The sequence below is a fragment of the Dermochelys coriacea genome, chromosome 4 (assembly GCF_009764565.3).
Source record: "Dermochelys coriacea isolate rDerCor1 chromosome 4, rDerCor1.pri.v4, whole genome shotgun sequence".
NCBI lineage: Eukaryota > Metazoa > Chordata > Testudines > Dermochelyidae > Dermochelys > Dermochelys coriacea.
This window is the reverse complement of record NC_050071.1, coordinates 139,014,989-139,041,998: the sequence shown is the minus strand read 5'-3', so window position 1 is coordinate 139,041,998 and position 27,010 is coordinate 139,014,989. Positions and strand designations below refer to the sequence as shown.

The following is a 27,010-nucleotide window of genomic DNA, read 5'->3' as shown; positions in this document are numbered from 1 at the left end:
AGGAACTTGGGGGCACGGGAGAGAAATCAGAAAATGTGTTTTTTAAAGAGACCCTGCATACTGAGTAAAAATAGGGAGGTTCCTTCTGTATTTGACAATGGTGCTTTAGGACTGTGTACTCTATCACCGGTTCTGGTGCCTGCAATTCAAGAAGGAGATTGATAAATCGGGGACGATTAATCAATCATGCTCATGGCTCTTCTCTAAAAGGATTAGAAAACCTGCCTTCCAGTGATAGTCAAGGAGTTCAATCTACTTAGTTTAACAAAGAGAAGGTTTGGGTCCGTTAAAGAAGGGCTATAAAATGAGGCAGTAGAAGGCTGAGAAGGATGCATGGGGATTACAAGGATATCCTCTCTCACTTCTCTTCCCCTTGAAGCCAGGGAAGAAACGGGGCGAGGAAGCTCTTTCGACTAGGCCAGGGAGCAGTGACGAACTGGGGATGGGGGATACTGGCCATCTGCTTCTTCCACAGAAGGACTGTGTTGCTTACAACTCAGAAGACTGTAAGTTAGGGACTTATGTTTTGTGCCCCTGCCCCCACAGCTGGGGCAATCCATCCTTTAGTGTCTTTTGGAACCAGGCTATCTAGTAGGTAGCCCCTGTTCTGTATTCAGCCTGGATGGTGAGACGCAACCCTGCGTGAAAGTGGCAGGAAGGCTATTTTGTGTGACTCCCCTCCCACCTTTTTGTTTGTCTGTCTTTACCCTGTCACCCCTGGGTCGCACTCTGGCTACTTCTTTTAAACGTGTATATTGAGGAATAATTAAAATCATGTTAAAGCGGCAAAGAGTCCTGCAGCACCTTATAGACTAACAGACATATTGGAGCATAAGCTTTTGTGGTGAATACCCACTTCGTTGGATGCATCATGTTAACATTCAGAAATGTAAATTGACCGACCGACTCCCATTTTGGACTGAGCCAGAGGCTGTTGGTGGGGCGGGTACAGATGGCAGTGCAGTAGGAATCGGTGTTGAAATGGGGAGGGACAGGGTTCGGAGCAGGGTCCGTGGACCCGGGGACCTGGAGGGGGAGATGCGCAGAGGTGAGGCTTGGGGACTTGCTGCTTGACTCTTAATAAGGGGGTGGGAGGCTGAGGGAGGAGTGACAGGAGATGGTAGCTAAACGATAGCTGTTGGTACGGACACAAACAGTATTGTTTGGATTGTGAGCTGCCAAATTATCCCCACTGTGTATGCATGGGGGAGGTGGGAGAGAGGGAATCTCCTCTCCCATCCTCGAGAAGCAGCGGTAGTCTGACTGCTTGTACTCCAGCGTGGCTGGGGACAACTGCAGTATGACTGGTGGTTTTCTCTTCTCCTCCCTGGATGCTTTTGGTCAGATCCCCCCTGCCAGCGTGTTGGGAGGAGCAGAGATGACTCCTGTTGTAGTGGTGTCATGTTGTCAGAGTGCCATACTCTGCAAGTAGTTCCATTTTAAAGGTTGCATATTTATTCCTGGTCTTCCCTTTATGATCTCTGCTATCCCAGATGCTGCACTCGTCTCGCTCATTCCCTACCTCTCCTTGAGGTTAATTGAGCCCCAGGGTTTAATATGCATGTATAACACAACAAACGTGTGCGCAGACCATTCCAGTGGGAATAGATGGATGGGGTTTTTTTAGGGACTATTTTAGGCTTATTGTACACAACAAACGTACACCTTGAGATATTCCTGAAAACTACCGTAGTACTGCTAACTCTTGAATATATTAACCTGGCTTATCAGCCTGATGCAGAGCTAGAATTGAGGCTTTTCCTGTGCTCTCTCTTTGCATTTGCATGGTGTTTAAACGTAGGCTAGAAGAGCAGCATTTCCAGATACTTTACCGTGTTGTGTATCAGCATGCAGGATGGTTTTTTGTTCGGTTTTATATTATTCCCCTCCAGAAAACTTTAACTGACAGCTAAAGGTTGCTAGATTGCATATCCTACCAATACAAACCATAAGCAATTATTCCACACTCCATCAGTTTATTACAGACCCTACACTCCATTCTTCAGTTTTCCTTCTAACCGGAACTAACCACCCTCCATATCTCTCTACCCTCTTCCTGAACAGCCAGGCAGGAGTTCAGTCTTAACTTCATCGGAATGCACCCAATGAAGTGAGCTGTAGCTCACAAAAGCTTATGCTCTAATAAATTTGTTAGTCTCTAAGGTGCCACAAGTACTCCTTTTCTTTTAGTCTTAACTCTGTTGACCATGTTTATTGGTTACATGCTCATGCATTTTCACAGAGAGCTACCTGGGTGGTGTTTGACAGGGCTGGGGGACTGGGAGGAGAGGTTTTTGAGTTGGGGAGTGGAGGGGGATTGTATAAGTGGCCTGGGTTGTGGGGAAGCCCAGTGATTTTGCTGTGGCACGCATTGGTGCCAGCTGGCAAAGGGCTCGTTACTCTGCATGAGCAACTCCTAACAAGCTGAACAAACTCACTGCACCTAGTGCCGTTTTCATTGTATTTATCAGTCAGTGGTGTCTTGCAAGTTATCAAATGAAAACTTGTATCCTGCTGGTCATTGATATCTTTGGGAAATGTACATACTGATTGATATTTTTAGAAGTTATGTAGACCTACTGGAATTATATTTTAAAGCCTGTAACCAGGTAGAGTTGACAGACAGGTTTCTTCCAGACAGGAGATGAGATGTGTTTCTGTCAAATGTAAATTACCGCATTGTAAGCTATATCTGCATATGGTACAAACAGGGGGATGGGCAGACACCCGAGACTAAGCTACAAGGCCCTGTCGTGTCCCAGGGGTGCAAATACAATGAACTTTGGGGTAGAAGAGGAGGAAGCAAAACGGACAGTGCGACAGTGCTCGTTGCATTCGTGAAAGCTGGATCCTGGCCAAGAGGGCTAGTGATGCTGCACAGATGCTTTAGGTGAGAAACTGCTTTAGACAGGGGCTTAACTTTAACAGGATAAACTTAGCCTGTTAAGAAGCGTGTTGTACTTTTGTTTATTTGTAACCAGTTGTTGTTATCCTTGCTCGCTATCCCTTCAGTATTTACCTTTGTCAATGAACTCTATATTTGTTTCAGAGTAGCAGCTGTTAGTCTGTATTCGCAAAAAGAAAAGGAGGACTTGTGGCACCTTAGAGACTAACAAATTTATTAGAGCATAAGCTTTCGTGAGCTACAGCTCACTTCATCAGATGCTCTAATAAATTTGTTAGTCTCTAAGGTGCCACAAGTCCTCCTTTTCTTTTTGCGAATGCAGACTAATATGGCTGCTACTCTGAAACCTGTCATTATGCAAGGCACTGAATTTAGCCGTATGGGATGCATCCGATGAAGTGAACTGTGGCTCACGAAAGCTTATGCGCTAATTAGTCTCTAAGGTGCCACAAGTACTCCTTTTCTATATTTGCTTACACTATAAGCAGCATACAGTGCTGTGGTGTTATTGGAGCTGATACTTGGTTGAATCAAACAAGCTGGGGTGTGTATTGTCTTACTGGGGACAGCTTACCTGGTAAATACTGTAAGTGTCTGGTAATGGGCTGGACCCTACAGGGGCTGGTTTCTGAAAGGTTTGGGGCCTGGGGTACACCAGGTGTTAACTTGCAAGGCAAAGAAGGGGTTAGCAGAGCCCTGAGGAGATTGTGTAGGTGGCTAACAGCCTGCGCGTGTCAGGGAGCTGATACTCTGTTTAGCACCACAAGTCGCTCTCTTTCTGAGGCAGGGGGTAACATGATGAGACTCAGTCCTGGATGCCCCATGTCTGCTCTGAGGGATTGGTACTTGAAAGTTTCCCCCGTACTGCTGGCTATTGCGCTGGGGAGCAGAGCATTCCTGCACCAAGCACTAGCCCTGGAATGGCTCCTGACTGAGCTGGTGTTTGGGTGTAGCAGAGAACCACGGCGGTGGCACTGGAGGAGCCCTACAAGCCTCAATGCCTTGGCGCAGCCACATTGAGCTTCCCCACACAACCCAGGCCTCTGCTCTCCTCTCCATCTTTTGCATTCAAAGCTCGTCTGTCTCCCTCAGTCCCCCATGCATCCCTGCCAAACCATTTAATCCTTCCTTGGCCTTGCTATCTCCAGCTGTTCCCACAGCGCCTTCAGAGTCCCCTGCCATACTCCGGCTACTGAGCCTGGCTCAGTAGAATGCAGCAGGGGAATCTGGGAGTCAGAACCAGTTTATGAAAACAAAATCTCAGCCGAAAAAAGGGCAAAAAATTATAGACCATCTGTATGTTTGTGTGTGAAGCTGAAATATCAGGCTGGCAATGTTGGAAACGAGAAATACCTTATAGACCTGGGCAGTACTGTTGGTTAATCTTGGTCAAGCTCAATTAGTATTTGGTAAAACTCAAGTCAGTATTTCATTTTAGAAGTTCCTTAGTGTGGCAGCCTGTGGCTATTTTAAGTGGAGGAACTCTAATAAATGTGAGGAAAACTGGAAAAATGGCAAAGAGGAAGCTTTTATAAGATATTTCTGGGCTAAAACTTGTAAATTTTTTGCATGCCACAGAAAATTCAGCTAGCAAATCTGGAAACTAAATTCAACCACGAATGTGTGAGATGGAGGACAAATTTAAATGGACCATTGAAGATAGTGTCACTACCATAATTAAATCCTTAATTGTTTATTGCCTATTCACTTTTAAAAACACAGGTTTATCAAGATTTATCTTAGACAATAGCCTCTGCTTCTATTCTGAGCACATCTTATTTCGTGATGAGACAACGTGCTTGGGATTAAACAAGAGAACCCCCAAAGAGCTGACCTAGTACACAGAAATGGAGAAGATGTGATGTTCTGGGATCCTGAAAGGGAAAACAACTAAGGAGGGTTTTTTCTTTTTTTTTTCTTTTTTTTTTAAACAAAACGAAAAGGGCATTTGTTCATTTACATGCGGTATAGTGTGCGGGAAGTACCTGTACAGGACAGACTTGCATGTGGGTTGCTGGGGTGTGTGGCTTTCACTAGAACCTGGAGTTGATTACAGAAGTGCGGCTGCCTTTAAGTAAACTGCTCGTGCAAAAGCAAGCCTGAATAGAGAAAACCTGTATTCTCCGCCTGTCTCTCTACAGTAGATCCCTTGTAGTTCTGGTGGATCTGGTCCTAGAGTGAAATCTCTAACAAACTCGGACTTCTGTTGAGACACAAATACTAAATATTCTAGTTGTGCGTATGTGGCCCCTTTGTTTTATCTGAACACCTGCTAAAATAATTAAACATAAGCTAGAAACAAATCTAAATTAAATATTTTTTCAAAATTCTCTCTCAATGGTAAACATAGCCTTTGACTACATGAAATGAATTTTAGTCGTCATAGGGCATTTCCTAATGGACATCTCAAAACTCTCTTTACTGTACTTTATCTGTCCATTAACCCCCTGTGTACTGTCAATAGCCTCTCTGCATCCAGGAGTTGCTGAGTTGTTTCTGAGTTTGTGTATACACATAACTGTATGTATTGCTTTCTATGTAGCAATCTACTATAATACTGTAGGTTACAAAACATCAGGCAAAGAACACGTTCAGACTACAGTGGCTGTGTCTTTAAGAGATCTCTGCTAGATCTACCTTTGGCAGCAGTTTTTCCTCCTCTTGCTACATCTTCACATCCTTTTATTGTCATCTTTGTAATTCTGTCTGTAGCTCACGAAAGCTTATGCTCAAATAAATTTGTTAGTCTCTAAGGTGCCACAAGTCCTCCTGTTCTTTCTGTAAGGTACAGTAACTCTCCACTTCAGTCAGTGCCTGAATGCTACCAGGTTTCTTAAGGAGGAGTGCTAGCTTCCTCAATACAGTATCCAGCAAAAAGCATTAGCTCGGAAGTGCAGGGTCACTTTAATTGAATTGTTCTATTTTTCCTCCTCTGTACCAGAGGCAAATAGCTCTGAGAGACAGTAAACCTCGGTGGCTGCAGGAGAGAGATTCCAAGTTTAGGATATCTGACCCTGCAGTGGAATGTAGATTGCTTTGAATTAATTAGCTTACTGGATCTCCAGTATCTCCATTCCCTAGTTTTCAGAGTAGCAGCCGTGTTGGTCTGTATTCGCAAAAAAGAAAAGGCGTTCTTGTGGCACCTTAGAGACTAACTAACAAATTTATTTGAGCATAAGCTTTCCTGAGCTATAGCAAACAGTGATCTCTCTGAAAGCAGAGTTGGAGTATATACCTCTGGAATCTAATGGGCCATGCTCTCACTCCACCCCTTTGCCACTCTCCAATTGGAAGTGAGGGAGAAAGATGCACTGGAGTCATTAATATTGGAGCCACTGAGCAACCACAAGCCATTGCCTCTTGTGCCACCTGAACATAAGTGGCATTAGAAAACAAGTGTGTTCAGGCTTATTGAAAGCTTTAGGGAAAGCAACAAACGAGCTAAAGCTGTTTGCAATTTAGCAGCATCTTTTGTTAAAGAAGTAGTGCAGGTAAGTTAGTCTAAAAAATCATAGCTTGCATAGAGGCGCTGTTGTTGCTGGGTGATGGATTTAACCAGGAAATTTAGAAATCAAGTAATCTGTCAGCTCTTTAATTATTTAATCGACCAAAGAAAGGCAATACTTGTTGTTCTGTTTCCATGGATTTTGCTGCTTGATGATTAATTAAATCTATTGCTTGTTTCTCATGTGCTAGATGCCTGTGTGTTTAGGGATGCAGAATGCCTTTTTTTTTTTTAAATCTAATTAAACACCAGTTTACTGTATGTATCCAGAAAACAGTTACAGAAATTGCATGGGGAGATACTAGCAAGGAGAGAGGTTTTGTTTTTTAAAAAAAAATAGTAATGCTAAAACACAGTATGTAAAGCCTAGGACAGATTGTTACAATGAAGTGTAAAAAGAATGAATATATAAAAAATGAATGAATGGAAGTATTAATATATCTATATATCTGTCTAAGATGCTGGTAGAACATCCCTGCTACCATGGCCATGTAACCGATTTTGATGAACTTAAATAAATCTGTCATGTTAAATAACATTCCAGAAATGTACATTGTTAGTCTAACGACATTCTTTTACCTGCATATCAGGTCTCGTTCTCTTTCCACTATATTTTTTGTTTTTTTTTGTTTTTTTTGTTTTTTTTTGCTGCTGCTTCATGGAGGTTCATGGCATGTCAGGATTTTGAAATTCCATCTATGTAGTGTGGTTTTGTTTGTTAGCCTGCCTAGTTGGTTGCTTACTATAATTTTTCCCATTTCTCTGGTTTATGTAGTTTTTTTGAATGTGCTGAGGCTGTCTTGTTTGCTTCCATAGGCTGCTTTCACTTTTAAGGGCAAGGAAAAATTCTGCCTTTCCACACGCTGTATTTATATATATATATATATATATATATATATATATATATATATATATTTTTTTTTGTTCTGAAGCAGGGCTGAAGGTACTTTGGTCAGCTAGTTAGGTAATTCTGTCGGCACTCGGCAATGCTGCTCTAGTTTTGATCCTTTCAGTGTTTCCGTTATAAAAACTTGTTTTACTTGGGTCTACAGACTGTCACTTTGAGTTCAGTGTGAATTATATAGTTGGCCACAGGTTCAGACCAGATGGTTTTTTTGGTTTGTAGAATGTAAGTTTTTTATAATAAAATTTGTCCAGCCACAATTGAAGATGGAAATGCCTTTTGGTACTCTTCTCCCTTTTTTGTTTTGGCTTTTTGTTTTAATTAAAAAAAGGTTTTTATTTTAAGAATGAATATTTCTCAGTAACACATTATATGGACTCAAACACACACCAAAAATCTTAGTACCCTGGGTGACTGTAGTTTTACAAACTGTTCTATTCTGTGAGTCCAAGATGGGGACTTTATAGGCCCATACTTTATTTTAAACTAAATCAGAGAACAGTTTTAGCTGTCTTGCACCACGGTTTTCACAATACTCATAACCACAATAGGAGAGTTATACAGAATGAATGACTTACTTTCTCTGTTGAGACTTGCCTTTTTCTGGATTGTTTGGAGCTAGTAAGCACTTGCATTGAGTCCTGCATAGTAACAATAGTGCACTCTGCACATGGTGGTCCCTAATATGAAAAAAGGCCCGTCGGTAAAATGGCGGCATGCCATAACAAAATTGTACACAATACTGCCAGAAGTGGGATATTAAGCTTGAAGCACCCCAAATCCCCAAACAAAGTCAGTTTTTTCCGAACAAAGTTAAAATACCATTACAAGATTGATAGGCCTCTGTAAGTACAGTCCCTGGATGAAAGAGGGACTTTCAATGGCACCTGTGCTCCTAAGTCACTTAAGTACTGTTGAAAATTCCACCTGAAGTGTAGAGCCTTAACTTGGACAGTGTTTGGGTCTTGTCAGATGGCAGTATCTCTGATTGGGTTTTTCCCACCCTCCGCATGTAGCATTATGTCTGGAATTCAAGCCACAGATCCCAGTACACCATGACTAAGTTTTGAGGATTGAATGAAATTGTACTAGATAGCAGCACTTTCTTTTCCCTTCGTTCCAAGAACAGTAAATGGCCCAAAGCTTTTATCTGTGTGTCAGCCAAATCCTGAGTGGTCGTTGTTCACTGGCTCCTCTTCTTTTTCCTGATCACCTCATAAAAGCGCCTATTGTGTGTAAACCCCATGCAGTTGTGCTGGACAGTAACTGTTGTAAGAAGTGCAGGAAGTGTGGCAGTGCCATAGTTCCTCTTGCTATGGTGGGACCTGTCACTCCTACGTGACACCTATAGGAATGCTGGCCAAGAGAATGAATTTTTTTTAAAAAAAGAAAAGAGTAGAATGTATTCTGCTAATTAAGCAGCTGCACGGATCTCAGATTCTAAAAAGGAAGTTGTTTTGTAATCACCTCTGGGAAGCACCTTGCATATTTAGCTGTCCGGTGGGCTAACTTGGTAACTCCGTTTGGGCAGTCTGGTCCTTTTTAGAGAAAATCTATCAACACAGCCTTTTTGCTTTGTTCTGAAGGCCGGGGTAGCACTGTCATTACTGCAGACAGTGACCTTTTTTTAAGTGGTTTTATTACTGCTAAGGGTGCAGTCCTGCAAGCTCAAAAACCCCCAAAACCACAAGAAGGAACAGTAAGGAAAATGCTTTGATACCAGATAAGGCTGATCCCTCTGTTTGTGTGTGGGTGTATGTTTGCTTGTGATTGTGCAGTTATGAGGAGATTGCCTGCTGCATTATTTCAATAAGATGTTTTCTCTCTTCACAGATAGCACTTGTGAAAATTAAATTTCCCTCACGCCACACCCACCCACACTCTCTCTCTTGTGGGTTGGGATTTCACACTTACCAGAAGGATGTCCACGATTGAGATTTAAGAACAGCCTTTTTCTTCTTGCAGTTGAAATGGGGGATTTTAAAAAGAGCATTGAACATACTCTTTGAATAGAATCCCCAGTCTAATAGATGAATGTCCGATAGGCTCTAAAAATACATCCCCCCCCCCCCGTATTCATGTGGTAGACTTTGGGTCAAGGATGTAACTATGGGACATAGTGATTATGGTGATGGGTATCAGGCCCTGGTTGCCTGCCATGTGGCTCTTGAAAACTGTAGCTGCTTTTGTGGTGCACTTTCTGGGGAAGCCTGTGAAATGAGAGTGGATTATTCTGAGACTGACTGAAACCTCAGAAGCAGTTAAATCTTTCTAGCTCTAGGTGAGGGAGGTCACTCCTGCAAATGCTGGAAGTAGGTGCATTCTGTATTGGGTGGATTCGTTATGGGATTGGAGCCCATTGTTAAGAACGGTGAGGAGCATTTTACATAAAGGGGGGAAACCCCCTCAGGAAAAGGCTAGAGAACATATTAAATGTATGTAGATATGGCTGCATGGGTATTCTATTTAAAAGTGCCCAAGATGTATTGAAAGGTCTGTTTGGTTTTCAGTAACAAACACATTTAACACGATAGGCCCAGTTCCTGCCATGGCCCCATCACTTTTTACCAGCCATGAGGGTGAGGGGAGTGAGAGAGGTGGGGCGGGGGCATGGCCATGGTTCGGGTGCCAGTGGCCCCCTCACTTTTAGGAAGCTTCCATTGCCCCTGGGTATAGGTGAACACTGCTCTGGGCAGGACTCATGGAAGGAGGGCTAAGGTGGCTTTCCATTCTGCCCCCCGCCCTCAGCCTTTGCATGTCCCTTTTTCTAGGGAAGGGAGCTGTGCTGGCTGTAGGTGTAAGTTTAAAAAAAAAAAAAAAAAAAAAAAGCCTAAGGAGTGCCCTAACTTGTACCTGGCAGCCTGTGGTTCCAAGAGGCTGTTGATTTAGAGGCAAATGAAAAATGCACGTAAATCCAAACGCATCTATGATTCACAGAAGGATCAAACACTCTAATTACTTGTCACATTGAATTGGGCTATTTTAAAACCAAAGTTCTTTTTGGTCCATGCTTTGGGTGTCGCTTAATTGGTAAAAGATGCCTATAGTGTCTTGCATATAAATCACACTATACAACTCTTTCATAGAATTGTAGGACTGGAAAGGACCTTGAGAGGCCATCTAGTCCAGTCCCTTGCCCTCGAGACAAGGCTAAGGCTACACTTACAGGGGGTCGACGCTGCGGGGGTCGATTTAGCAGGTCTGGTGAAGACATGCTAAATTGACCAGAAATCGCTCTCCCGTTGACTCCAGTACTCCACCGGAACAAGACATGTAAGGTAAGTTGATGGAGTCTCCTGTCGACCCGGCGTGGTGTAGACATGGCAATAAGTCAATGTAAGCTACATCCACTCCACCTACATTCTTCACAAAGCTGGAGTTGCGTAATTTATGTTGACTTAGGGCAGGTCTACATTACAGGGTTAAGTATTATCTAAACCCTCCCTGGCAGGTAATTATTTTTTTTAACCTGCTCTTAAAAATGTTCAATGATGCGATTCCACAATCTCTCACGTCAATTTCTTCTAGTGCTTAACCACCCTTACAGGAAGTTTTTCCCAATGTCCAACTGAAACCTCCCTTGTTGCAGTTTAAGCCCACTGCTTTTTGTCCTAGCCTCAGAGGCTATCCAGAACAATTTTTCTCCCTCCACCTTGTCACAAAATAATCTCAAAACACTTTCCAGAGTTAACGGGCAGACATTAATTGTATGTGCATACGGATCGCTCACTGAAATGAGACACTTCTGAAATAGAACACCTAATGAGTAGGTACCATGTTACTATCACAAGAGTGATGTTGCAAATGAGGTGATGTGATGTTGTTTGAGGAGGAGGCAGAAACTACCATCCTCACATGCTGTAAGCCTCTGAGCATGCCAAGTAGGAACGTGGTTTTTCTAGAAGTCTGAATGGACTCGGTGAGTTGCATCAATACATTTAGTAGGAGAAATGTAGTGCATCTTCCCTACTTGAGTACTTACAGAACATAGCAGCTGATGAACAGTGCACAGCACCAAACTGTTTAGGACATAAAATGAAGACCAGAATATCCAGTTGGAATTGCAGGAGGAATTTGGGTAGGTAGAACGTACCGAACACCTTACTGTTTCAAAGAATGCCATAAGGTATTTGAGGAGCAATAGGGATCAGGAATGCTGTTTTATCTGTCTTCAAAAAGACTGCACCTCCATCAGCTCATCACCCTCTCACGACAACATATTGGGGTTGGATACGGACTCGGGTCCTGTCTTTGCTGACAAAGGGGTGGCTTTTAGTGCAGGATAACTTGCTGCAAAAACACAGTGGAGACAAAGCAGTTTAGTTTTACCACAAGGTAGACGAGGTGAGATCCAGCAGGAAGTAGAGGGCTGACCTTGTCTAGTGACCTCTTAGTAAACAAAAGTGCCTTGTCACCAGTGATTTTTACCAAGAAGTAACTCTCCCATGTTTATCACGCTGTTTAAAACAACAACCACCACCTCTTTTGTGTCAGTGAAGAGCAGGACCGGCTCTACCGTTTTTGCCACCCCAAGCAATGGGAAAAAAAACCTATTGCGGCCGCGGACGGCAGAACGGAGAAGCTGCCGCCGAATTGCCGCCACTGCGGAAACTCTGCTGCCCCTTTCTGACGGCTGCCCCAAGCACCATCCTGGAACACTGGTGCCCGGAGCCGGCCCTGGTGAAGAGACAGTCTTGGAGGAAGAGTCCTAGCTCCTGAGTGACTAACTCAGCTTATTGTAGTATCTGAGTGTTTCTTGGAGGGCTCCCATCCAAGTACTAACCAAACCCAATTCTTAATTTGTGAGGAATGAGGAAATGCAATATGAGAGAGCTGCCCAATTTTGAAACATGGTACTGTTTGTTTCTGGTGTGTGTGACTTGTTTGCCAATCCTTTTCTTACATAGTAAGGTAACTATGTAGAGTAGAGTGTGAGACTTGTAGGACTTTGTCTTTGCACCTAAGTATAGCCTGTGAATTTTTGGACATATTTTTGTGGATATTGTAGAATGTGTGTATGTAGCTGTCTCCATAGAGACAGAGATGTATTCATATACAAATCTCTAAATATGTGTCTGTATATTATAGACAAATAATATTGTTGATAGTGTGTTGCCTGTCTACAAATGTAGAGGATGTAGTCCTTGCACCAATGGTCCAAAATTTAAATTAGATGCACAATATAGTCAAATATATAAGATACATAAGCTGTGGGTTGAAAGTTTGAGTGGTGCAGTATTTAAAGGTAAACTGTAGAATTTGAAATATTTCTTAGACATTAACTGTCACTAACTCAAGAAATCGGCAACAATGAACCATAGAGTCATAGGACTAGAAGGGACCTCGAGAGGTCCTCTAGTCCAATCCCTTGCACTCATGGTAGGACTAAGGATTATCATTCTAGACCATCCCTGACAGGTGTTTGTCTAACCTGCTCTTAAAAACTCCAATGATGGAGATTCCACAATCTCCCTAGGCAATTTATTCCAGTGCTTAACCACCCTGACAGTTAGGAAGTTTTTTCTTAATGTCTAGTCTAAACCTCCCTTGTTGCAGGTTGCGGCAAGTATTTTCAGTATGGGATAGTGCTCTCATGCTGGTCAAGAGCCTGAAAATAGTGTTTTACAGACATGTCCAGCCTCTCTTGCACTTAAGTAGACAGTGCTACTGTACTGTTACCATGTTGACCTAGATGGTTAGCCAGCGTTTGAGGTCTTGCAGGTTGTTTCCATTTAGGTAGAGAAATTGATAAAGTCCAGTATTTTGTGTCAGAGTAGCAGCCGTGTTAGTCTGTATTCACAAAAAGAAAAGGAGTACTTGTGGCACCTTAGAGACTAACAAATTTATTAGAGCATAAGCTTTCGTGAGCTACAGCTCACTTCATCGGATGCATTTGGTGGCTATAATATATATATAATATATATAGTATTTTGTGTGTGTGTGTGTACACATCTTTTTGGTAAATAAGCAGGAGTTATGAGTCCTATTTTCTTGAACACCGTATGAATCAATCAGGAGACGTTTTCTTTGCTCACAGTTCCAAAACTCTTACATCCAGCACTGCCCTAAAAGCTCTCGCTAGGCTTTTTGCTTAGAGTCTTGCTCCCAATGCTTGTTCTGGCTATCTCCTTGGCTTTCTGCTGCTGCTTCCTCAGCTTCTCTGGTGCTTCTGCTGCATCTCTCCCACACATACAGCTGGAAATGAAATCAGTCCTTTGCCCCCCCTGTATTTATTATCAGACCCCTGGAAAAACCCTGGGATTGCATGGTGCAGCCACTGGCCAGGCTTGCATGAGGTCTAGTCCTTGAGTGGTAGTTTCCCATAGTCACAGCTACCCCTAAACAAAGAGGCATTTGTTTCCTCATTTTGCCTGAATGGAAGGCAGTCACCATGCCCAACAGCCTCAACCAGCTAGGGTGACTGCCCATTCCCAAGCACAGCATACATTCTACAATAGCTGTCTTACTGATGAAGCTGTGTATTTCAGAAAGTGACTAGTGCTTTTAAGCTGAATGGTCCTGTGTTTTCAAAAATTACTGTGCATTTTCCATATAAAAATGAGACTCCTTCTTAAGGTGCACCAAGTAGAATAGCTAAAAACTTAAGACCCTCCCCCCAAATCAATAATAAGTTCTGAAAATTTAGGCTGAAAGGTTCTCCAATTAAAGTTGAAGCTTTTGTCAAGGTTACCACAAAGGCTCTGACATTCAAGGAATCTGTATATTTTAGCAGAGGTTCCTTTTGTTTTGACTTGGTTGGCCTTTTTTAAAGTTGCTTGTGATGATGGGAGTCAGTAATCTAATTATCAGAGACCCAACCATCTTATCTTGGAGGCACTTTGCCAAAGAGCGAGTTTTCTAGGAGATCTGATATTAAAACATATCCTTGGTCAAAGCTAAATGCTACCGTCCGTTAATTTTAATGACTTGAAGCAAATTAAGGTTATTTAATGGCTTTTGATTGACCTGAAAGGATATTTTTGTGGTACAAAAGAAGCACATATCTGGATACTCTGTATCTTCTATTGCAGACAGGCTGGAGATGCCACCAATGAAGACGTATCAATATATACTTAAACATTTGGCATGCAGACATCCTGTTTCAAATTTGTGTGTAGCGTGAATCTTGTTTCTTCTTAAGAAAGCAATTCTTTCATTTTTAAAAATGAGGAAACGTGATATATCATTAGCAAAACTTAAGGGAAAAACTTTCAGTATTTATTGAGCAGATGTAAGACGTCTGCAGTAAATTTTGGACATCCCTTTCTTTAACATGGAAGGGTGCGTGCTGGCAATCCATTAGACAGAGAATTATGTTTTACATCAAACAAGATGCTTGGCTTGGAGGAAAGCTGTTGCCTCAGAAGATGCCAGCGGCAGAAATTTTTTTTTCAAAGTATCCAGAGAATGTGTTTTTATTTGTAATCTAGTAATATTGCAGGGCTCAAGAGAGCTTATTACTAACCTTGATAACAAGAAAGTTAAAACTGTTTATTAAGGGAATTGCTAGGACACATCTCCCTGAGGAATTTAATAATGGAAGATGGCATAATGGATTTTTGTCTTTTCATTTTGTTGTTATATGCAAATGTAAGAAATCAGGAAGTACAAATATTATTGTCCTGATCTCTCTCTGCTGGGATTGGCCTATTCATCTTTATTGTGGGCTTTTCTGTTTTTGTTTTTGAGACCAAAAATCCTAAACAGTGACATAAGTTAGAATTTCCTACCTGACCGGCAGTGCCAAGAATTGAACCATCAAATTCTTTAAACTTTGTACGTTACATCTGAGTCACTGCAATGGCTTGAAGTCAAAGGGCGGTTGTTTTTCTGAATGTGTATCTTTTAAATCTACAGAATAGATATTATCATTTGCAGCTTTTGATTAGAGGGCAATAACAAGCTGTGAACTGAATGCACATAAAATCAGTGTTTAAAAAAAAAAGTTACTTCATTTTCTAAATTAATCCTAATTTAAATAGATACTCTCTAAAGAGCAAGAAGAGTTGGTTATGGATATTTTTGACTGATGAAAAGATTGAAAAATAAGAAACACAGTTAAATTGCCAAAAAGTTGAAGCATGATTAGTAGGGTTTTGTTGGCAAATAAATAGGAGGAAGGTAGTATTTTCCTTTAGTGAGCAAAGAAGCCAAAGACAATTGTTTCTTCCTAGAGCAGCTAGAATAATCTACACATTTAACTATGTTAGAGGAGGAAAAGATTTTTTTTTTCCCTATTGATATTGTCTTTCCTAAATACTTGAATTTAGTATGTTGCTTGCAAAGTCCTTGTCTGTAAAACTGAAGTGGGCCAAGGTAGTTTCTTTTAATGTCCTTAAAACCATTTTTCTTTATGGATCACTGTGTGTGTATCTCTTTTTTTTTTTGTCTCTGATCTAATCTCTCATTTTATAACACTCATAAGTATGCTACTTGCTACACAGATGTTTTTCTTCTGAGTTTATAACTTGGGTGACCAGACAGCAAGTGTGAAAAATTGTGACCGGGGGGGGGGGGGTAATAGGAGCCTATATAAGAAAAAGCCCCCAAAATCGGGACTGTCCCTATAAAATTGGGACATCTGGTCACCCTATTTATAACCTAAATTTTAGACTCAAGATTGGCAAACAGCAGGGAGGGAATGGGGGGGGGTGGGGGTAAAGAGGGACCACTGTGTTTTTACTCTGTGTGGATTTTATTATTTTGGTCTGTCTTTTTGTGTTTTGGGTTTTTTTTCCAGGAAAGTGTTAAGAATTAATACATAGTAGACTTGATGGAAATTTTTTAAACGTTTGAAGACACAACAACAAGAAAATTATGGCAAACTGTTGTGCTAAAACCAATCCCTCTGATAGAGCTTGTTCATTTCCACTGATCTCAAACAAGCTAATACAAAACTGTGGATTCTTCAAGGGAGAACTTAACAGTTCAGTTACAGACCTGAAGAAGAGCTCTGTGTAAGCTTGAAAGCTTTTTCTCACCAACAGAAGTTGGTCTCATAAAACACATTACTACATTGTCTCTCTCATATCCTGGGAGCGACACCACTACATACAATTACTTCCCTGTACACTTTGGATTTTGTTACTGTATTTAAAATATTTGCCTAAAACAGGACCTCTTGCTTCCTGATTCCATTTGCTTCTGCTACTTCTATCCCCACCTGCAATCAGTCTTTCCGCAGCTATGTCATAACTGGTGTCTGCTTATAGGACTATGATGTACAAGTAGAAATGTGTACCTTCAGATGAGGTTAAAGCAGGAGACGCAGATGGATCCTCCTTGCCTGTACCCTTAGCAGCAAAGAGCAAAAGGGAAAAACGTAGAAAACATCTATGAGCAGATTTTCTTAAGTCGCAGGTTCAATATTTTCCATAAGACACTGAAAGAAAAGGAGTACTTGTGGCACCTTAGAGACTAACAAATTTTTTAGCAGCCGTGTTAGTCTGTATTCGCAAAAAGAAAAGGAGTACTTGTGGCACCTTAGAGACTAACAAATTTTATTCGCAAAAAGAAAAGGAGTACTTGTGGCACCTTAGAGACTAACAAATTTTATTCGCAAAAAGAAAAGGAGTACTTGTGGCACCTTAGAGACTAACAAATTTTAATAAATTTTAATAAAATTTGTTAGTCTCTAAGGTGCCACAAGTACTCCTTTTCTTTTTGCGCATAAGACACTGCTGGCTCTTTGGTGTATTAGAGGGTGACGTAAGAGGGGCATTCTGGGATTGTTCCCTACAGTATAACTGGCTAGTGTTTCATTGTCAAGATTTAATTGTCTGAAGTGATGGTGCCGCCATCGTTACCCTTTGAAGATTCTTCTGATACTCTGTCAAAACCTTTCCATTTCTTGGTTTCTTGTGCCACCCTAAATTGTTCTCTCTTCACTGTTTACACCCTGCAAAAACTTGTAGATAGATCTGTTCCATCTGAGTCATTGCTTTGCCATATACTGTATAAAGAAGTGTGATCAACGTGTAAGGTTCTGGACACAAATTATCCATATACATAGATTTCCATATAACGAAAAGAAACTATGCTTTGTGTAGCATCTTAAACAGAATTTTTAAAATATTTATTAGATGCAGAATGCTTTTAGAAAATAAGATTATGCTGAAAATGTACTGATCCCCCCCCCCCCCCCCCCCGGATGCTGAGAGAGAAAAGAGATGGGCCCTAATTCTGCAAACATTTATGTACGTGCTTAAATTTAAGCACATGAGTAATCCTGTGCATATATGTTGTGCGGGACTGGGCCTATAATCAACACGTATGTAAACATGTTTATCTCGCAGGCTCCTAAAGCGTATTCCAAACATATTGGGATACACAGTAATAAGTTCAGCCACTTCTGTGTGGATTGTAATATATGTTCATTGCTACGCAATAGTTTTAAGACTTTACCCAATAGAAACTTGTAGGACAATTTTACATAATGAGAATGCAATAACCAGAGCTGGAATTTAGCCAGGACATTCCAGGGTTAACACCCAACTTTTTCAAAATGTGCCATTGGACCTTTAATTACAAGATTAAAACCTTCGTTTTATGACTCATCTGTAAAAGAACATTTCCAGTATAACTGTCCCCTGGGCCTAGGCAACATGCTTGAGCGTTGGTTCATTATTTCCTCAGGGGAAATAGTGCCACCTAATGAAACACTGCTTCTTATTGTAGTGTCCTGGCTTTTCCCTCTTGTTTCCCATCCAAGTAGTGATCACAGTGCTACTTAAGTTATGATAAAATCACGGTCCAGGAGGGATGCTGCAGATATGAGGCACTTTTAATATAGAATGCAACAGACTTTGAACTCCTTTCATTCATCAGGTTTTATATAGATGAAGTATACAAACTCCTTACTCTGCTAGACACTAAACATAATGAATTGAACAGACACACTGAATTTATGGCTTATTACAACAATCCCTAACCCACTAAGGGCTAGTCTATACTGGCAACGCTAAAGCCCTGCTGTGGCTTGTGTGGTTGCGGTGCAGCGCTGGGAGAGAGCTCTCCCAGTGCTCTAAAAAAGCCACCTCCACGAGGGGCGCAGCTACCAGCGCTGGGGCACTGTCTACACTGGCACTTTACAGCGCTGAAACTTGCAGTGCTCAGGGGGCTGTTTTTTCACACCCCTGAGCCAGAAAGTTGCAGCGCTGTAAATTGCCAGTGTAGACAAGCCCTAACCCCCTCTTTTGTCCTATGACTGCGAAGGTGTTAACAGGCCACTCGACCATGAATAGTCCCTTACAATATGCTAAACAATCTTTTCCACCTTGCATTTTGCCGTGATGCTAGGAAGCACATTTCTCAGACCTGAAGAAGAGCCCTGTGTGGCTCAAAAGTTTGTCTCTTGCCAACAGAAGTTGGTCCAATAAGATGATCTGATTGCACTCACCTTGTCTTTATAATACACACAAATTTTTATCATAAGTATAAGCTTTGGTTAAAATAAATGCAGATTCATATATTTGTGTTATTACGGTAGTCATCAGAGAATAGCTATGTTATTTCAGGAATGCAATGGAAACATAATCAATGTGATGTGGAGGAGGCTAGAGAGTTGAAACAGAGAAGAGCCCCTTAGTTCACGCTCTGTCTGGATTTTGCCTGCGTTCCGCCTATTGACTATCCCTGGTCTAGGCCTTCACTATTTTGTGGCTCTTCCATCAGGATATCTTATTTTTTAACTTGATCTGTTTCTTTAAATGTATGTACACGGCAACTGAAAAGAAGTGCCTATCGATTCCTCTAGGTGCTTGAGAGTGCCTTAGAAATGGACAGCTCCTAAATCACCCTTCAGTCATTAACGTAAGAACCATAGTTTCTGGTTCCCTCCCAGCCAACTAAAACAACTGACTCATTTTGGGGAGACCCTGGTTCATTGCTTGTCCAGCAGCCCAAGTGTTTTTCTTACTCATCACTCTCCCTCTTGGGGAAGCACATGGTTATTTCTGCTTTGTCCTGGGCTGGTCTCCAGGTTCATCCTTCTTAACTTGTTTTCTTTAAATAGCCCCAAGTATATACACGCTTGGAGCAAATGCAGCCAAATGGAAGTCTCTGGGACGCATTTGGCAGTGACCGATGTGCTGAAGTTACAAACTGGATGAAAGTTGGTTAGAAAATGAATATAAGCATGAAGTAACATAACTTGTACCCTTCTGGCATTTAATGCACCCGAGTTTATGCAGCAAATTTGGCCCTAATTGTGCAAAATGAGTGTAGGCTGTGGGAGAAGGGTGATGAGTAGGGTATTTGTAGCAGCAAAATTAGGTACCAGGATCCTATACTGTAAATTAGAGACCTGCTTCACATTGTTTTATATTATCTCTAATACCCCTAGGCCCAAATTTCTGTTTATGGCACTTACTTTGCACACCTGCTGAATGCCAAATCACTGCAGGTTATGCCCTTCTGCCTCTTTCACCTGTCTTCTGACTAACTTACACCACTATTTACAAACCAGTGAATTTGGCCCTCAAATGCTGCTTGTGGGTGCTATGTGAAGTGTTGTTCAGGAGAATGTTTTAATGTATTCACGCGTATTTAGAGCTCTATTTCCACACCTTTTATGGGGAGTTGAACTGAAGAAGGGGTTGCATCTTGGCCAGTCCCTGGTATAAAGCAGGTCCTCAGTGGCCCTTAACTAGGGTGACCACCCATCTCAAATTGGGCGGGACAGTCCCAAAATGCGGACTTCAAGTCTGGGTCCTGGGCTGAATAACTCCGGGACAGCATTTGTCCTGGATTCCCTGCAGCGCCACCCTATGCCTGCCCGAGGCTCAGTCTCTTCTCGCAGCGGGGAGGGCTGAAGTGGGCAGGTGAGGGAGTCTGGGGCTCCCCACAGCGTCCTGGGCTCCCTGGGCAGCGCAGCTCTTACTGTGGCCCAGCTCTGGCTTCCAGCTGGGTCAAAGGGTGGGGTCTCAGCAGGGAAGAAGAAGGGTGGGGGGCAGTGGGGCTCCTACATGAGTCCTGCTTTCACCTTTTGAAAAGGCGGCCGCTCTATCCTAAACCAGCAGTCTGAATTGTTTAGGGTGGGTTTAAAAATTCAGCCTAGCCCAAATGCCAGAATTACACACACATGCCTAAGAGTAGGCAGCTAGCCCACATCATCCTTCAGAATGGATGGAGCAAATTTCAGCTGGCTGTTAAATGCTTTTGTCCTATGTCTGCCAAGTGTCAATCATACTTTGCGTAACTGCTGATAATGAGGTAAACCTAGCCATAGTGGCGAGCAAACTGCTTTAAGCACTGGTACGCAGGGACCCATTCCTGACATCAGTTCAGTTCCCTAGTTGTTTGCATGTGAATGTGACATTACCTCTTTTTTGGGACCCTGTTGGAACAAACGGTATCTGTCCGCTATATCCAGGGTCGGGCAGGAGAAGACAAGAGCATGTTTGTCATGGGGCAACTGAACCAGAGTTTTGTCCCCCAATAGTTTGTTAAAAGGAGCAGAACGGATTGTAAAATCAAGTTCTCATTGAAGTTAAGGTTTCATTAGAATTAATTATCCAAGCAAACGGTGCCATATTTGTACGTACTGTCTGGATGCCATTATTTACTCATTTTAATAGGACTGTCCCTTAGCAGACTTTTGTGTTTAATTCTTGCACCGATTTGGTCCTTCAGATCTGACGTGTCATGCCGATGTAATTAGGCTTGTGCAGATGTTTACTAATGTGGTATCTTGTGCTGGAAGCACTAAATGCATACAGGACAGCTGAGCATGATTTTTTTATTTATTTATTTTATTTTTTAAACACCTTTTTTTGCAGGAGATGGTGATGGTATTGAACATTCTGGGAAATGTTAAAGTAAATAAACAAAAGGTTAAACTTGTCAGTACCGGAATAAATCATTAATGTCTGTAATAGTTATCTTCTGTCTGAGAGCATTAATGATGATGAGCTAAGCAGTTAAACCAAAGTATTCGTATTCATTATGGTTCTCACACTTGGAATTAATCTATCTTTCCCCCTTCTTTTTTTTTCTTTTTAGAAAGTCCACCGGCAGTGATGTCCAGAAATGGGTATTTTTTTGAAGAGACTGGCAAGTATAATTTTATTTTATTGTCTACTAATCTGTTGCATGTTATATTGCATGCAACAGAAACTACCACAGTGACCTAGCTGTATCAGAGGAAAAATAACTAGGTTGATTTTGAAGATGATCTGCAATAGATGGGAGTATCAAATCTATTTCACTTGTAACCTAAACTGACTTTGAACCCAGGTTTGTATGGATGAAAGGATTGTACGGACTATTTGTAGCACGAAACATTCAAGTCCCATAGATGCTAATGCCTTACTGCTTTGAATATCAGTATCTTCAGATTTTCAGTGCTTGTCATTGTCTTGGGTGGTTCCTTGTCTTGTTCTGTTTCAGGGTGTTCTCTGCTCCCTTGATATACCAGATACAGCATGGCCAGTATCCAGGGGTCACTCTAGCTATAAGCAAACTAGGCAGCTGCCTAGGGTGGTAGATTTCTGGGACAGTAGACTTCCCCCCTCTAGCACAGCTGAGAGCTTAATGTATGTTGTGACCCCATTTCCTTCTCCCCCCCCCCCCCCCCCCCCGGGCACTACAACTGTCCAGCTCTCTGGGGCTAGCCTCCCATTATAGGTCTGCTCAGGCTGGGGCCAGGCTCCCTTGGGAGAAGATATTGGGGCTTTGTCCCCTATCTGGGAAGTCTTATAGCAGCTGAGGCCTGGCGTGGGAGGCGCATTGGGAGCGACTTGTGCCCTCCTTAGGGAAACCAGCACTAACTCAGAGCTAGTTGAGAGGACTGCATGTGCCTGCAGTTTCCACACCAGATAAGCTTTCCACCCTGGGTCCCTTCCTCAGCAGTGGCAGCAGCAAGGGATCTGGCCACAAGCTGGGGCTCTGAGGAGCAGGAAGTAGCCCCTGGCCAGGCTGGTGGGGAAGCACTCCTACCCCCTCCCCAGATGCTCCCCACCATCAAGGCAGGTAAGATGGCAGTTGCAGCTCAGACGCCGAGTGGCTCAGAGTTGCTCTTGGCAGCACCACAAGATCTTGCTGTGGCTTCGGCCTCAAGCACAGAGACCTGCCCAGCTCAGTGTCCGTATCCAGCCCGCACCTGCTGTCCCTCATCCATCCCTGGCGGGCCCTGCTGGCCCTCTGGACTCTCCTTGCAGCCGCTGCTTCAACTCCACCTTGTCTGGGCTCCCGAGGTGCTGCCCCCACACAGGCTAGGAGCCCCACAGCTAGGAGCTCCTCTGGAAAGATGCAGGGAAGGGCGGACTGTAGGGGATGCTGAGGGCCAGGTGGAGGGTGCAGGCTGGCATGGGCTGGGGATACAGAGTGCATAGGGCTTGGATGTGGGACTGAAGGTGTGGGGCTGTGTTTGGGGCTCCTGGGTACAGCGACCCCTCATTCTGCCAGTGGGAAGGAGCCCATCACCCCCTCTGCAAGGGAGATGAGTGCCTCCAGTCTGAGTGGCTTTGTGGGGGCCCTATGGGTGGGAGCTGTTACTTGCTAGTGTGTGGGTCCCTTTGTGGTTGAACTGAGCATTTCTTGGGGTACTGAGCTGGGGCCCCGCTCCTCTCTTGAGCCCCAGGCAGCTGGTGTCAACCTGCCTGGAAAGGGCCATTGGGAAGGCTGGCCCTGGCCGGGAGTATTGGCCACCCAAGGAGCAGGCCTTGGCCACTTGCAGGCCCTAGAGCAGAACCTGGGGGACTTTCATCCTGGCCTGGCCAACCTCAGCCCACCTGGATGTCCCTGTTCCCACCCTGCAGGGTCTGTCACCGAGGCCCAAGGGCCTCTGCAGTCCCAGGCCCAGCTCTGCCCCATCAGCCGCCATCCCAGCTGCGCAGCTTGAGGGGGTGGCTGGGTGGCAGGAGCCGGGGAGGCAGAGGTGAGTGTTTTACCTCCTGGAAGGAAAAAGAAGAGCACCTTCCCTGGTGCCAGCAGTATGTCCCCTTTCAGAGCATTCAGCTTTCAGTAGCATCAGATGCCAAGGGCCCTAAGCTTCTTTCTCCTGATGCCAAAAACAGAGACTTTTCTGGGATTTTGTTAAGACTCCAGAGCTTTTTAGTTCATCTGCTACTTTCAACAATCTTCAAGAGCGGAAGGCAGGCTCCCAGCAATTTGTTCTCCGGATGGCCCATGGTCACCTTGAACACACAGTGTCCTGTCCTTTCTTTTTGTACTATGCTGTTAACTAATCTCCTCCATCCATGGGGGATACTTCCCAGCTCTAAGAAACCCAAGGACTTGAGCTAATCATGCAGGCTCTTCTTTCCCCATTGTTTTGTTTCTCTGGTTTTGCTTGCAGGTGGTTCTTTTAATATATTATTATATTGCATCCTGGCTGATTATAATTGTAAAGGTGGTGGATTTTTTTTGTTACTTTGCCCTTAAACCTCCTGTCACTCATTTTCCTCCTAGCTTTACAGTTATAAAATCTGACCTTTTTAAAAAGTTCACTGTTGCTGCTAATCCTAGATGAATCACCTTCTTCTCTGTGCTAATTGTGATGTGATCACAGTGAACTTCCTGTACAGAATTTAGGAAGAAAAATCATCACAGCATTTATCTAGAGTTTTACAAGCATTAATCCTTGCATCACCGGTGTGTGAACTCCTTATGCTTAACAATCTAACCTTTTATTGCCCATTTCATTTTAAGTGGTCTCTGAAAGCATGTGTGAACCTCTTATGTTTAACAATCTGACCTACCTTCTCTTTAGCTCTTGCGCTCTTGTTACCTTCCCCAGACCTGAGGAGCCACTCTGTGAAGCTCAAAAACTTGTCCCTTCCACCAGCTGAAGTTGGTCCAATTAAAGATATTACTTCACCTTACTGTGTCTCTTCTCATCACCCTGTGAGGGAGGAAAGATTTGTTAGCCCCCTTTCATGTTTGGGGAAGCAGAGGTGTACAGATATTAAATGACTTGCCCAGAAACTCGGGCAAAGTCCGAACTACAACTCCATTTAGAGGAAGCAATATTGGAATTCCTTAGCCCACTTCCCGATGAAGTGAGCTGTAGCTCACGAAAGCTTATGCTCAAATAAATTTGTTAGTCTCTAACGTGCCACAAGTACTCCTTTTCTTTTTTTCTCTAAAGTGAGTCACCTTTCCATTTAATATAAATGACTTTGTAAAGCAGGCTTATTTTAAATTGCTTCTTCAAACCATGCCCCAATGTGTCACTCGACCAGTTAATACTGAGATAGCTAAAGTTGCCCGTTGTTGTTGTTCCAGCAACTTCCTTTACTTTTTTCAATACGTTAAGGACCTTTTTGTTGCTCTGTGCTGGAGCAATACTTCGGCATTCGTGTTTTTTGTTACTTAGATTTCATAATCATGAGCTGGAACATAAATTGTTATCTCCATCCTGGAATGATTGTTGATAGTATCTCTAGGTATAATTGCAGTCTTTTCCTTCCTCGTTCCCAAGCCCTTCAACATTGTCTTTTAATTAGGGATAACAATATCTCGTTGGCTTATGGTTTATCTCACCTCATCTTTAAGATACTGATCTGAGAAACTGATAGTCTCTCTTGCCAAGCCAAATATTTCTGCTCTTCCCTTCTAGGTTTTAATTTTTTTTTTAAAATGAAAACATTAATATTCTTTATTTCTAGCAGTACAGCAACTGTTAGCTCCATTGAGTCAAAATCCTAATTTTGCTTTGATCTATAGGCCTTTACCATGGGAAGAGTAATATTTTCTAACAGATTCTTCCCTTGGGTCTTTGATATTCCCAACTCCCAATAATTTCTCCAGCACCTTTTTATCACTTTTGTAGCCATCTGCTCCTGTCTAGTACTTTGGAACCCATCCTTCATTGAGGTTTGTACATTCTGTGGTCATGCATGTTGACTGGGAGAATTTCAAAGAAAACTACTGCCGAGACCTTGGATTAAGTATCATTGGGGTGTGTGCATGTGAAACAGGGATAAAATATTCTTCAAAAGTTTTAACTAGTAGCTTTGCAGAGTCAAGAACAAGCTGGCAACATGAGAAATAAATTCAAATTTTCTCATCAAAGTACAGTATGCTGGTATCGAGCAGTAACATTGTGTTTTGACTTGTATACCAAACTGAGCATATTTAATGGACGTTAATACAAATCTCTTGTCCTTGTGGTAAAATACTTTAATTTTTTTTTTTTTAAATAATCACTGCTGTTGCATTGCCTTTTTCTTTTCCTTTCCTTTTTGCCATAGGTGTCAGTGGTTTTTTTTTTTTTTCCTAATCTGGCAAATAGCAACAGTGTTTGACACAGATTGTGCTTTTGAGTTGACCGGTTGGTATCCTGAATGAGATTTCGCGTCAATTAGAGTCCTTCCTGGCAATTTTAAATGTCTGTTCAAGTGATTGTAAAGACTAAGTCCAAATCTGAAGATAATTAGAATCTTGATGAAATGCAGCTCTGCAAACAGTGTTCAGAATAACTCATTAAGCTAGTTATCTTTTTTTTTTTTTTTTCCCTAGTGGAACCTTCTAGTTCTGCTCATTTGTTAAAAGGTGTATAAATACCTAAACTTTCACTGTAAGCAGATTAGTTCTAACAGAATTAGTATTAGTAGAATATAATTCTATTTGCCAACATTATTAACTTTTTAAATGATCAGGCAATATGTGCTGGTACTGCATCTTCATTTTATCTGAAGAGAAACTTGTTTTAATTGTGAGTGGTTATAAATCCTAAAAGAAGAAACCCTAGCATACTACGCAATAACTGAAACCTTGCATTGTTTTAAAGTTGGTTGAGCAAGTACTTCAACACAAGTTTCACCTTTCAGAGTGAATCTTATTGTTTGCTCTGCTGATTTATTAATTGGTTTTGCTGGCACAATACATTGCAATTCTGCTGGAGGGACATGCCTGGCTGGGGATGTTTGGACATATTTTATCTAATTGTTGTTGTGCTTTCGGTTTTGTATTTAAGTTTGGAATGTGTGTCATGGTTTTGCTTTTTTAAAAAAAATTTGGTTTTATCTAACCATGAAATTAATCTAAATGTCACACTGAAATGAATCCTTTCACAATGGGAATTGAATTTTCCGGGTACAATGTCTGTTTGCCAGTCGCGAATGCACCACAACTGCTGATGACAAGCCAGAAATTAGCTTGCGTGTCTTGCTACAGATTTTTATTTCTAGGGCCTATTACTAAGATAGCTATAAATTAAAATGAAGGTTTCTAATTTAGCGGCTTGTAGTATAGAGCTGAAACTTTGCACACTGCTGTGTTTAAAACCCCCCACCACCCATTGATTACTTATATTAATTACAAGACTTCTTAGATAATTAGCTGTATAATAGAATACTGGAATGTATTCAGATGAGCCTTTTTTCTTTTGTAGTAGCAATCAGTTTGTTTCAAGTCTGTTATGAATTATTATTAAGGCAGCAGGGAAAACTTTGTATTTCCATCTGGCTTGTTTTATGACAAACATAACACCCCCCCCCCCCACACACACACAATAGGGTTGGAAATCATGGCTGTACAGTAGTAAAGAAAAACCATTCATCACAAGACAGTATCTCATAAGCCTCCTTGTTAAAATAGCTATCTTCAAACCCGTGGGAAATAGTGCCTTCCTTAGCTCTCTTTTCCATTTTCCCCAAGTGGCTGTGGATTGTGGGGATTGGCAGACATAGCCCATTACGTTTGGAGAGAAGCGAACCCTGAGATGGAAGTAAAATGCTTCTTATTTAACTCA

The 27,010-nt window shown here is 42.2% G+C and overlaps 1 protein-coding gene across 15 annotated transcripts in view; it reads left to right on the top strand.

Annotated features, from left to right (window-relative positions):
- The window catches only part of SLC4A11 (solute carrier family 4 member 11), a 244,348-nt gene that overhangs the window by 87,505 nt on the left and 129,833 nt on the right, over positions 1-27,010 (top strand). For 14 of the 15 annotated variants that reach the window (XM_038399688.2, XM_038399686.2, XM_038399687.2 and 11 more), the window contains exon 2: positions 21,316-21,366. In XM_038399688.2, coding sequence (XP_038255616.1) covers positions 21,316-21,366 — 51 coding nt within the window. Of the gene's footprint in view, positions 1-6,242; positions 6,397-21,315; positions 21,367-27,010 lie in introns of those variants that run through there. The other variant, XM_038399699.2, reaches the window with a different exon arrangement.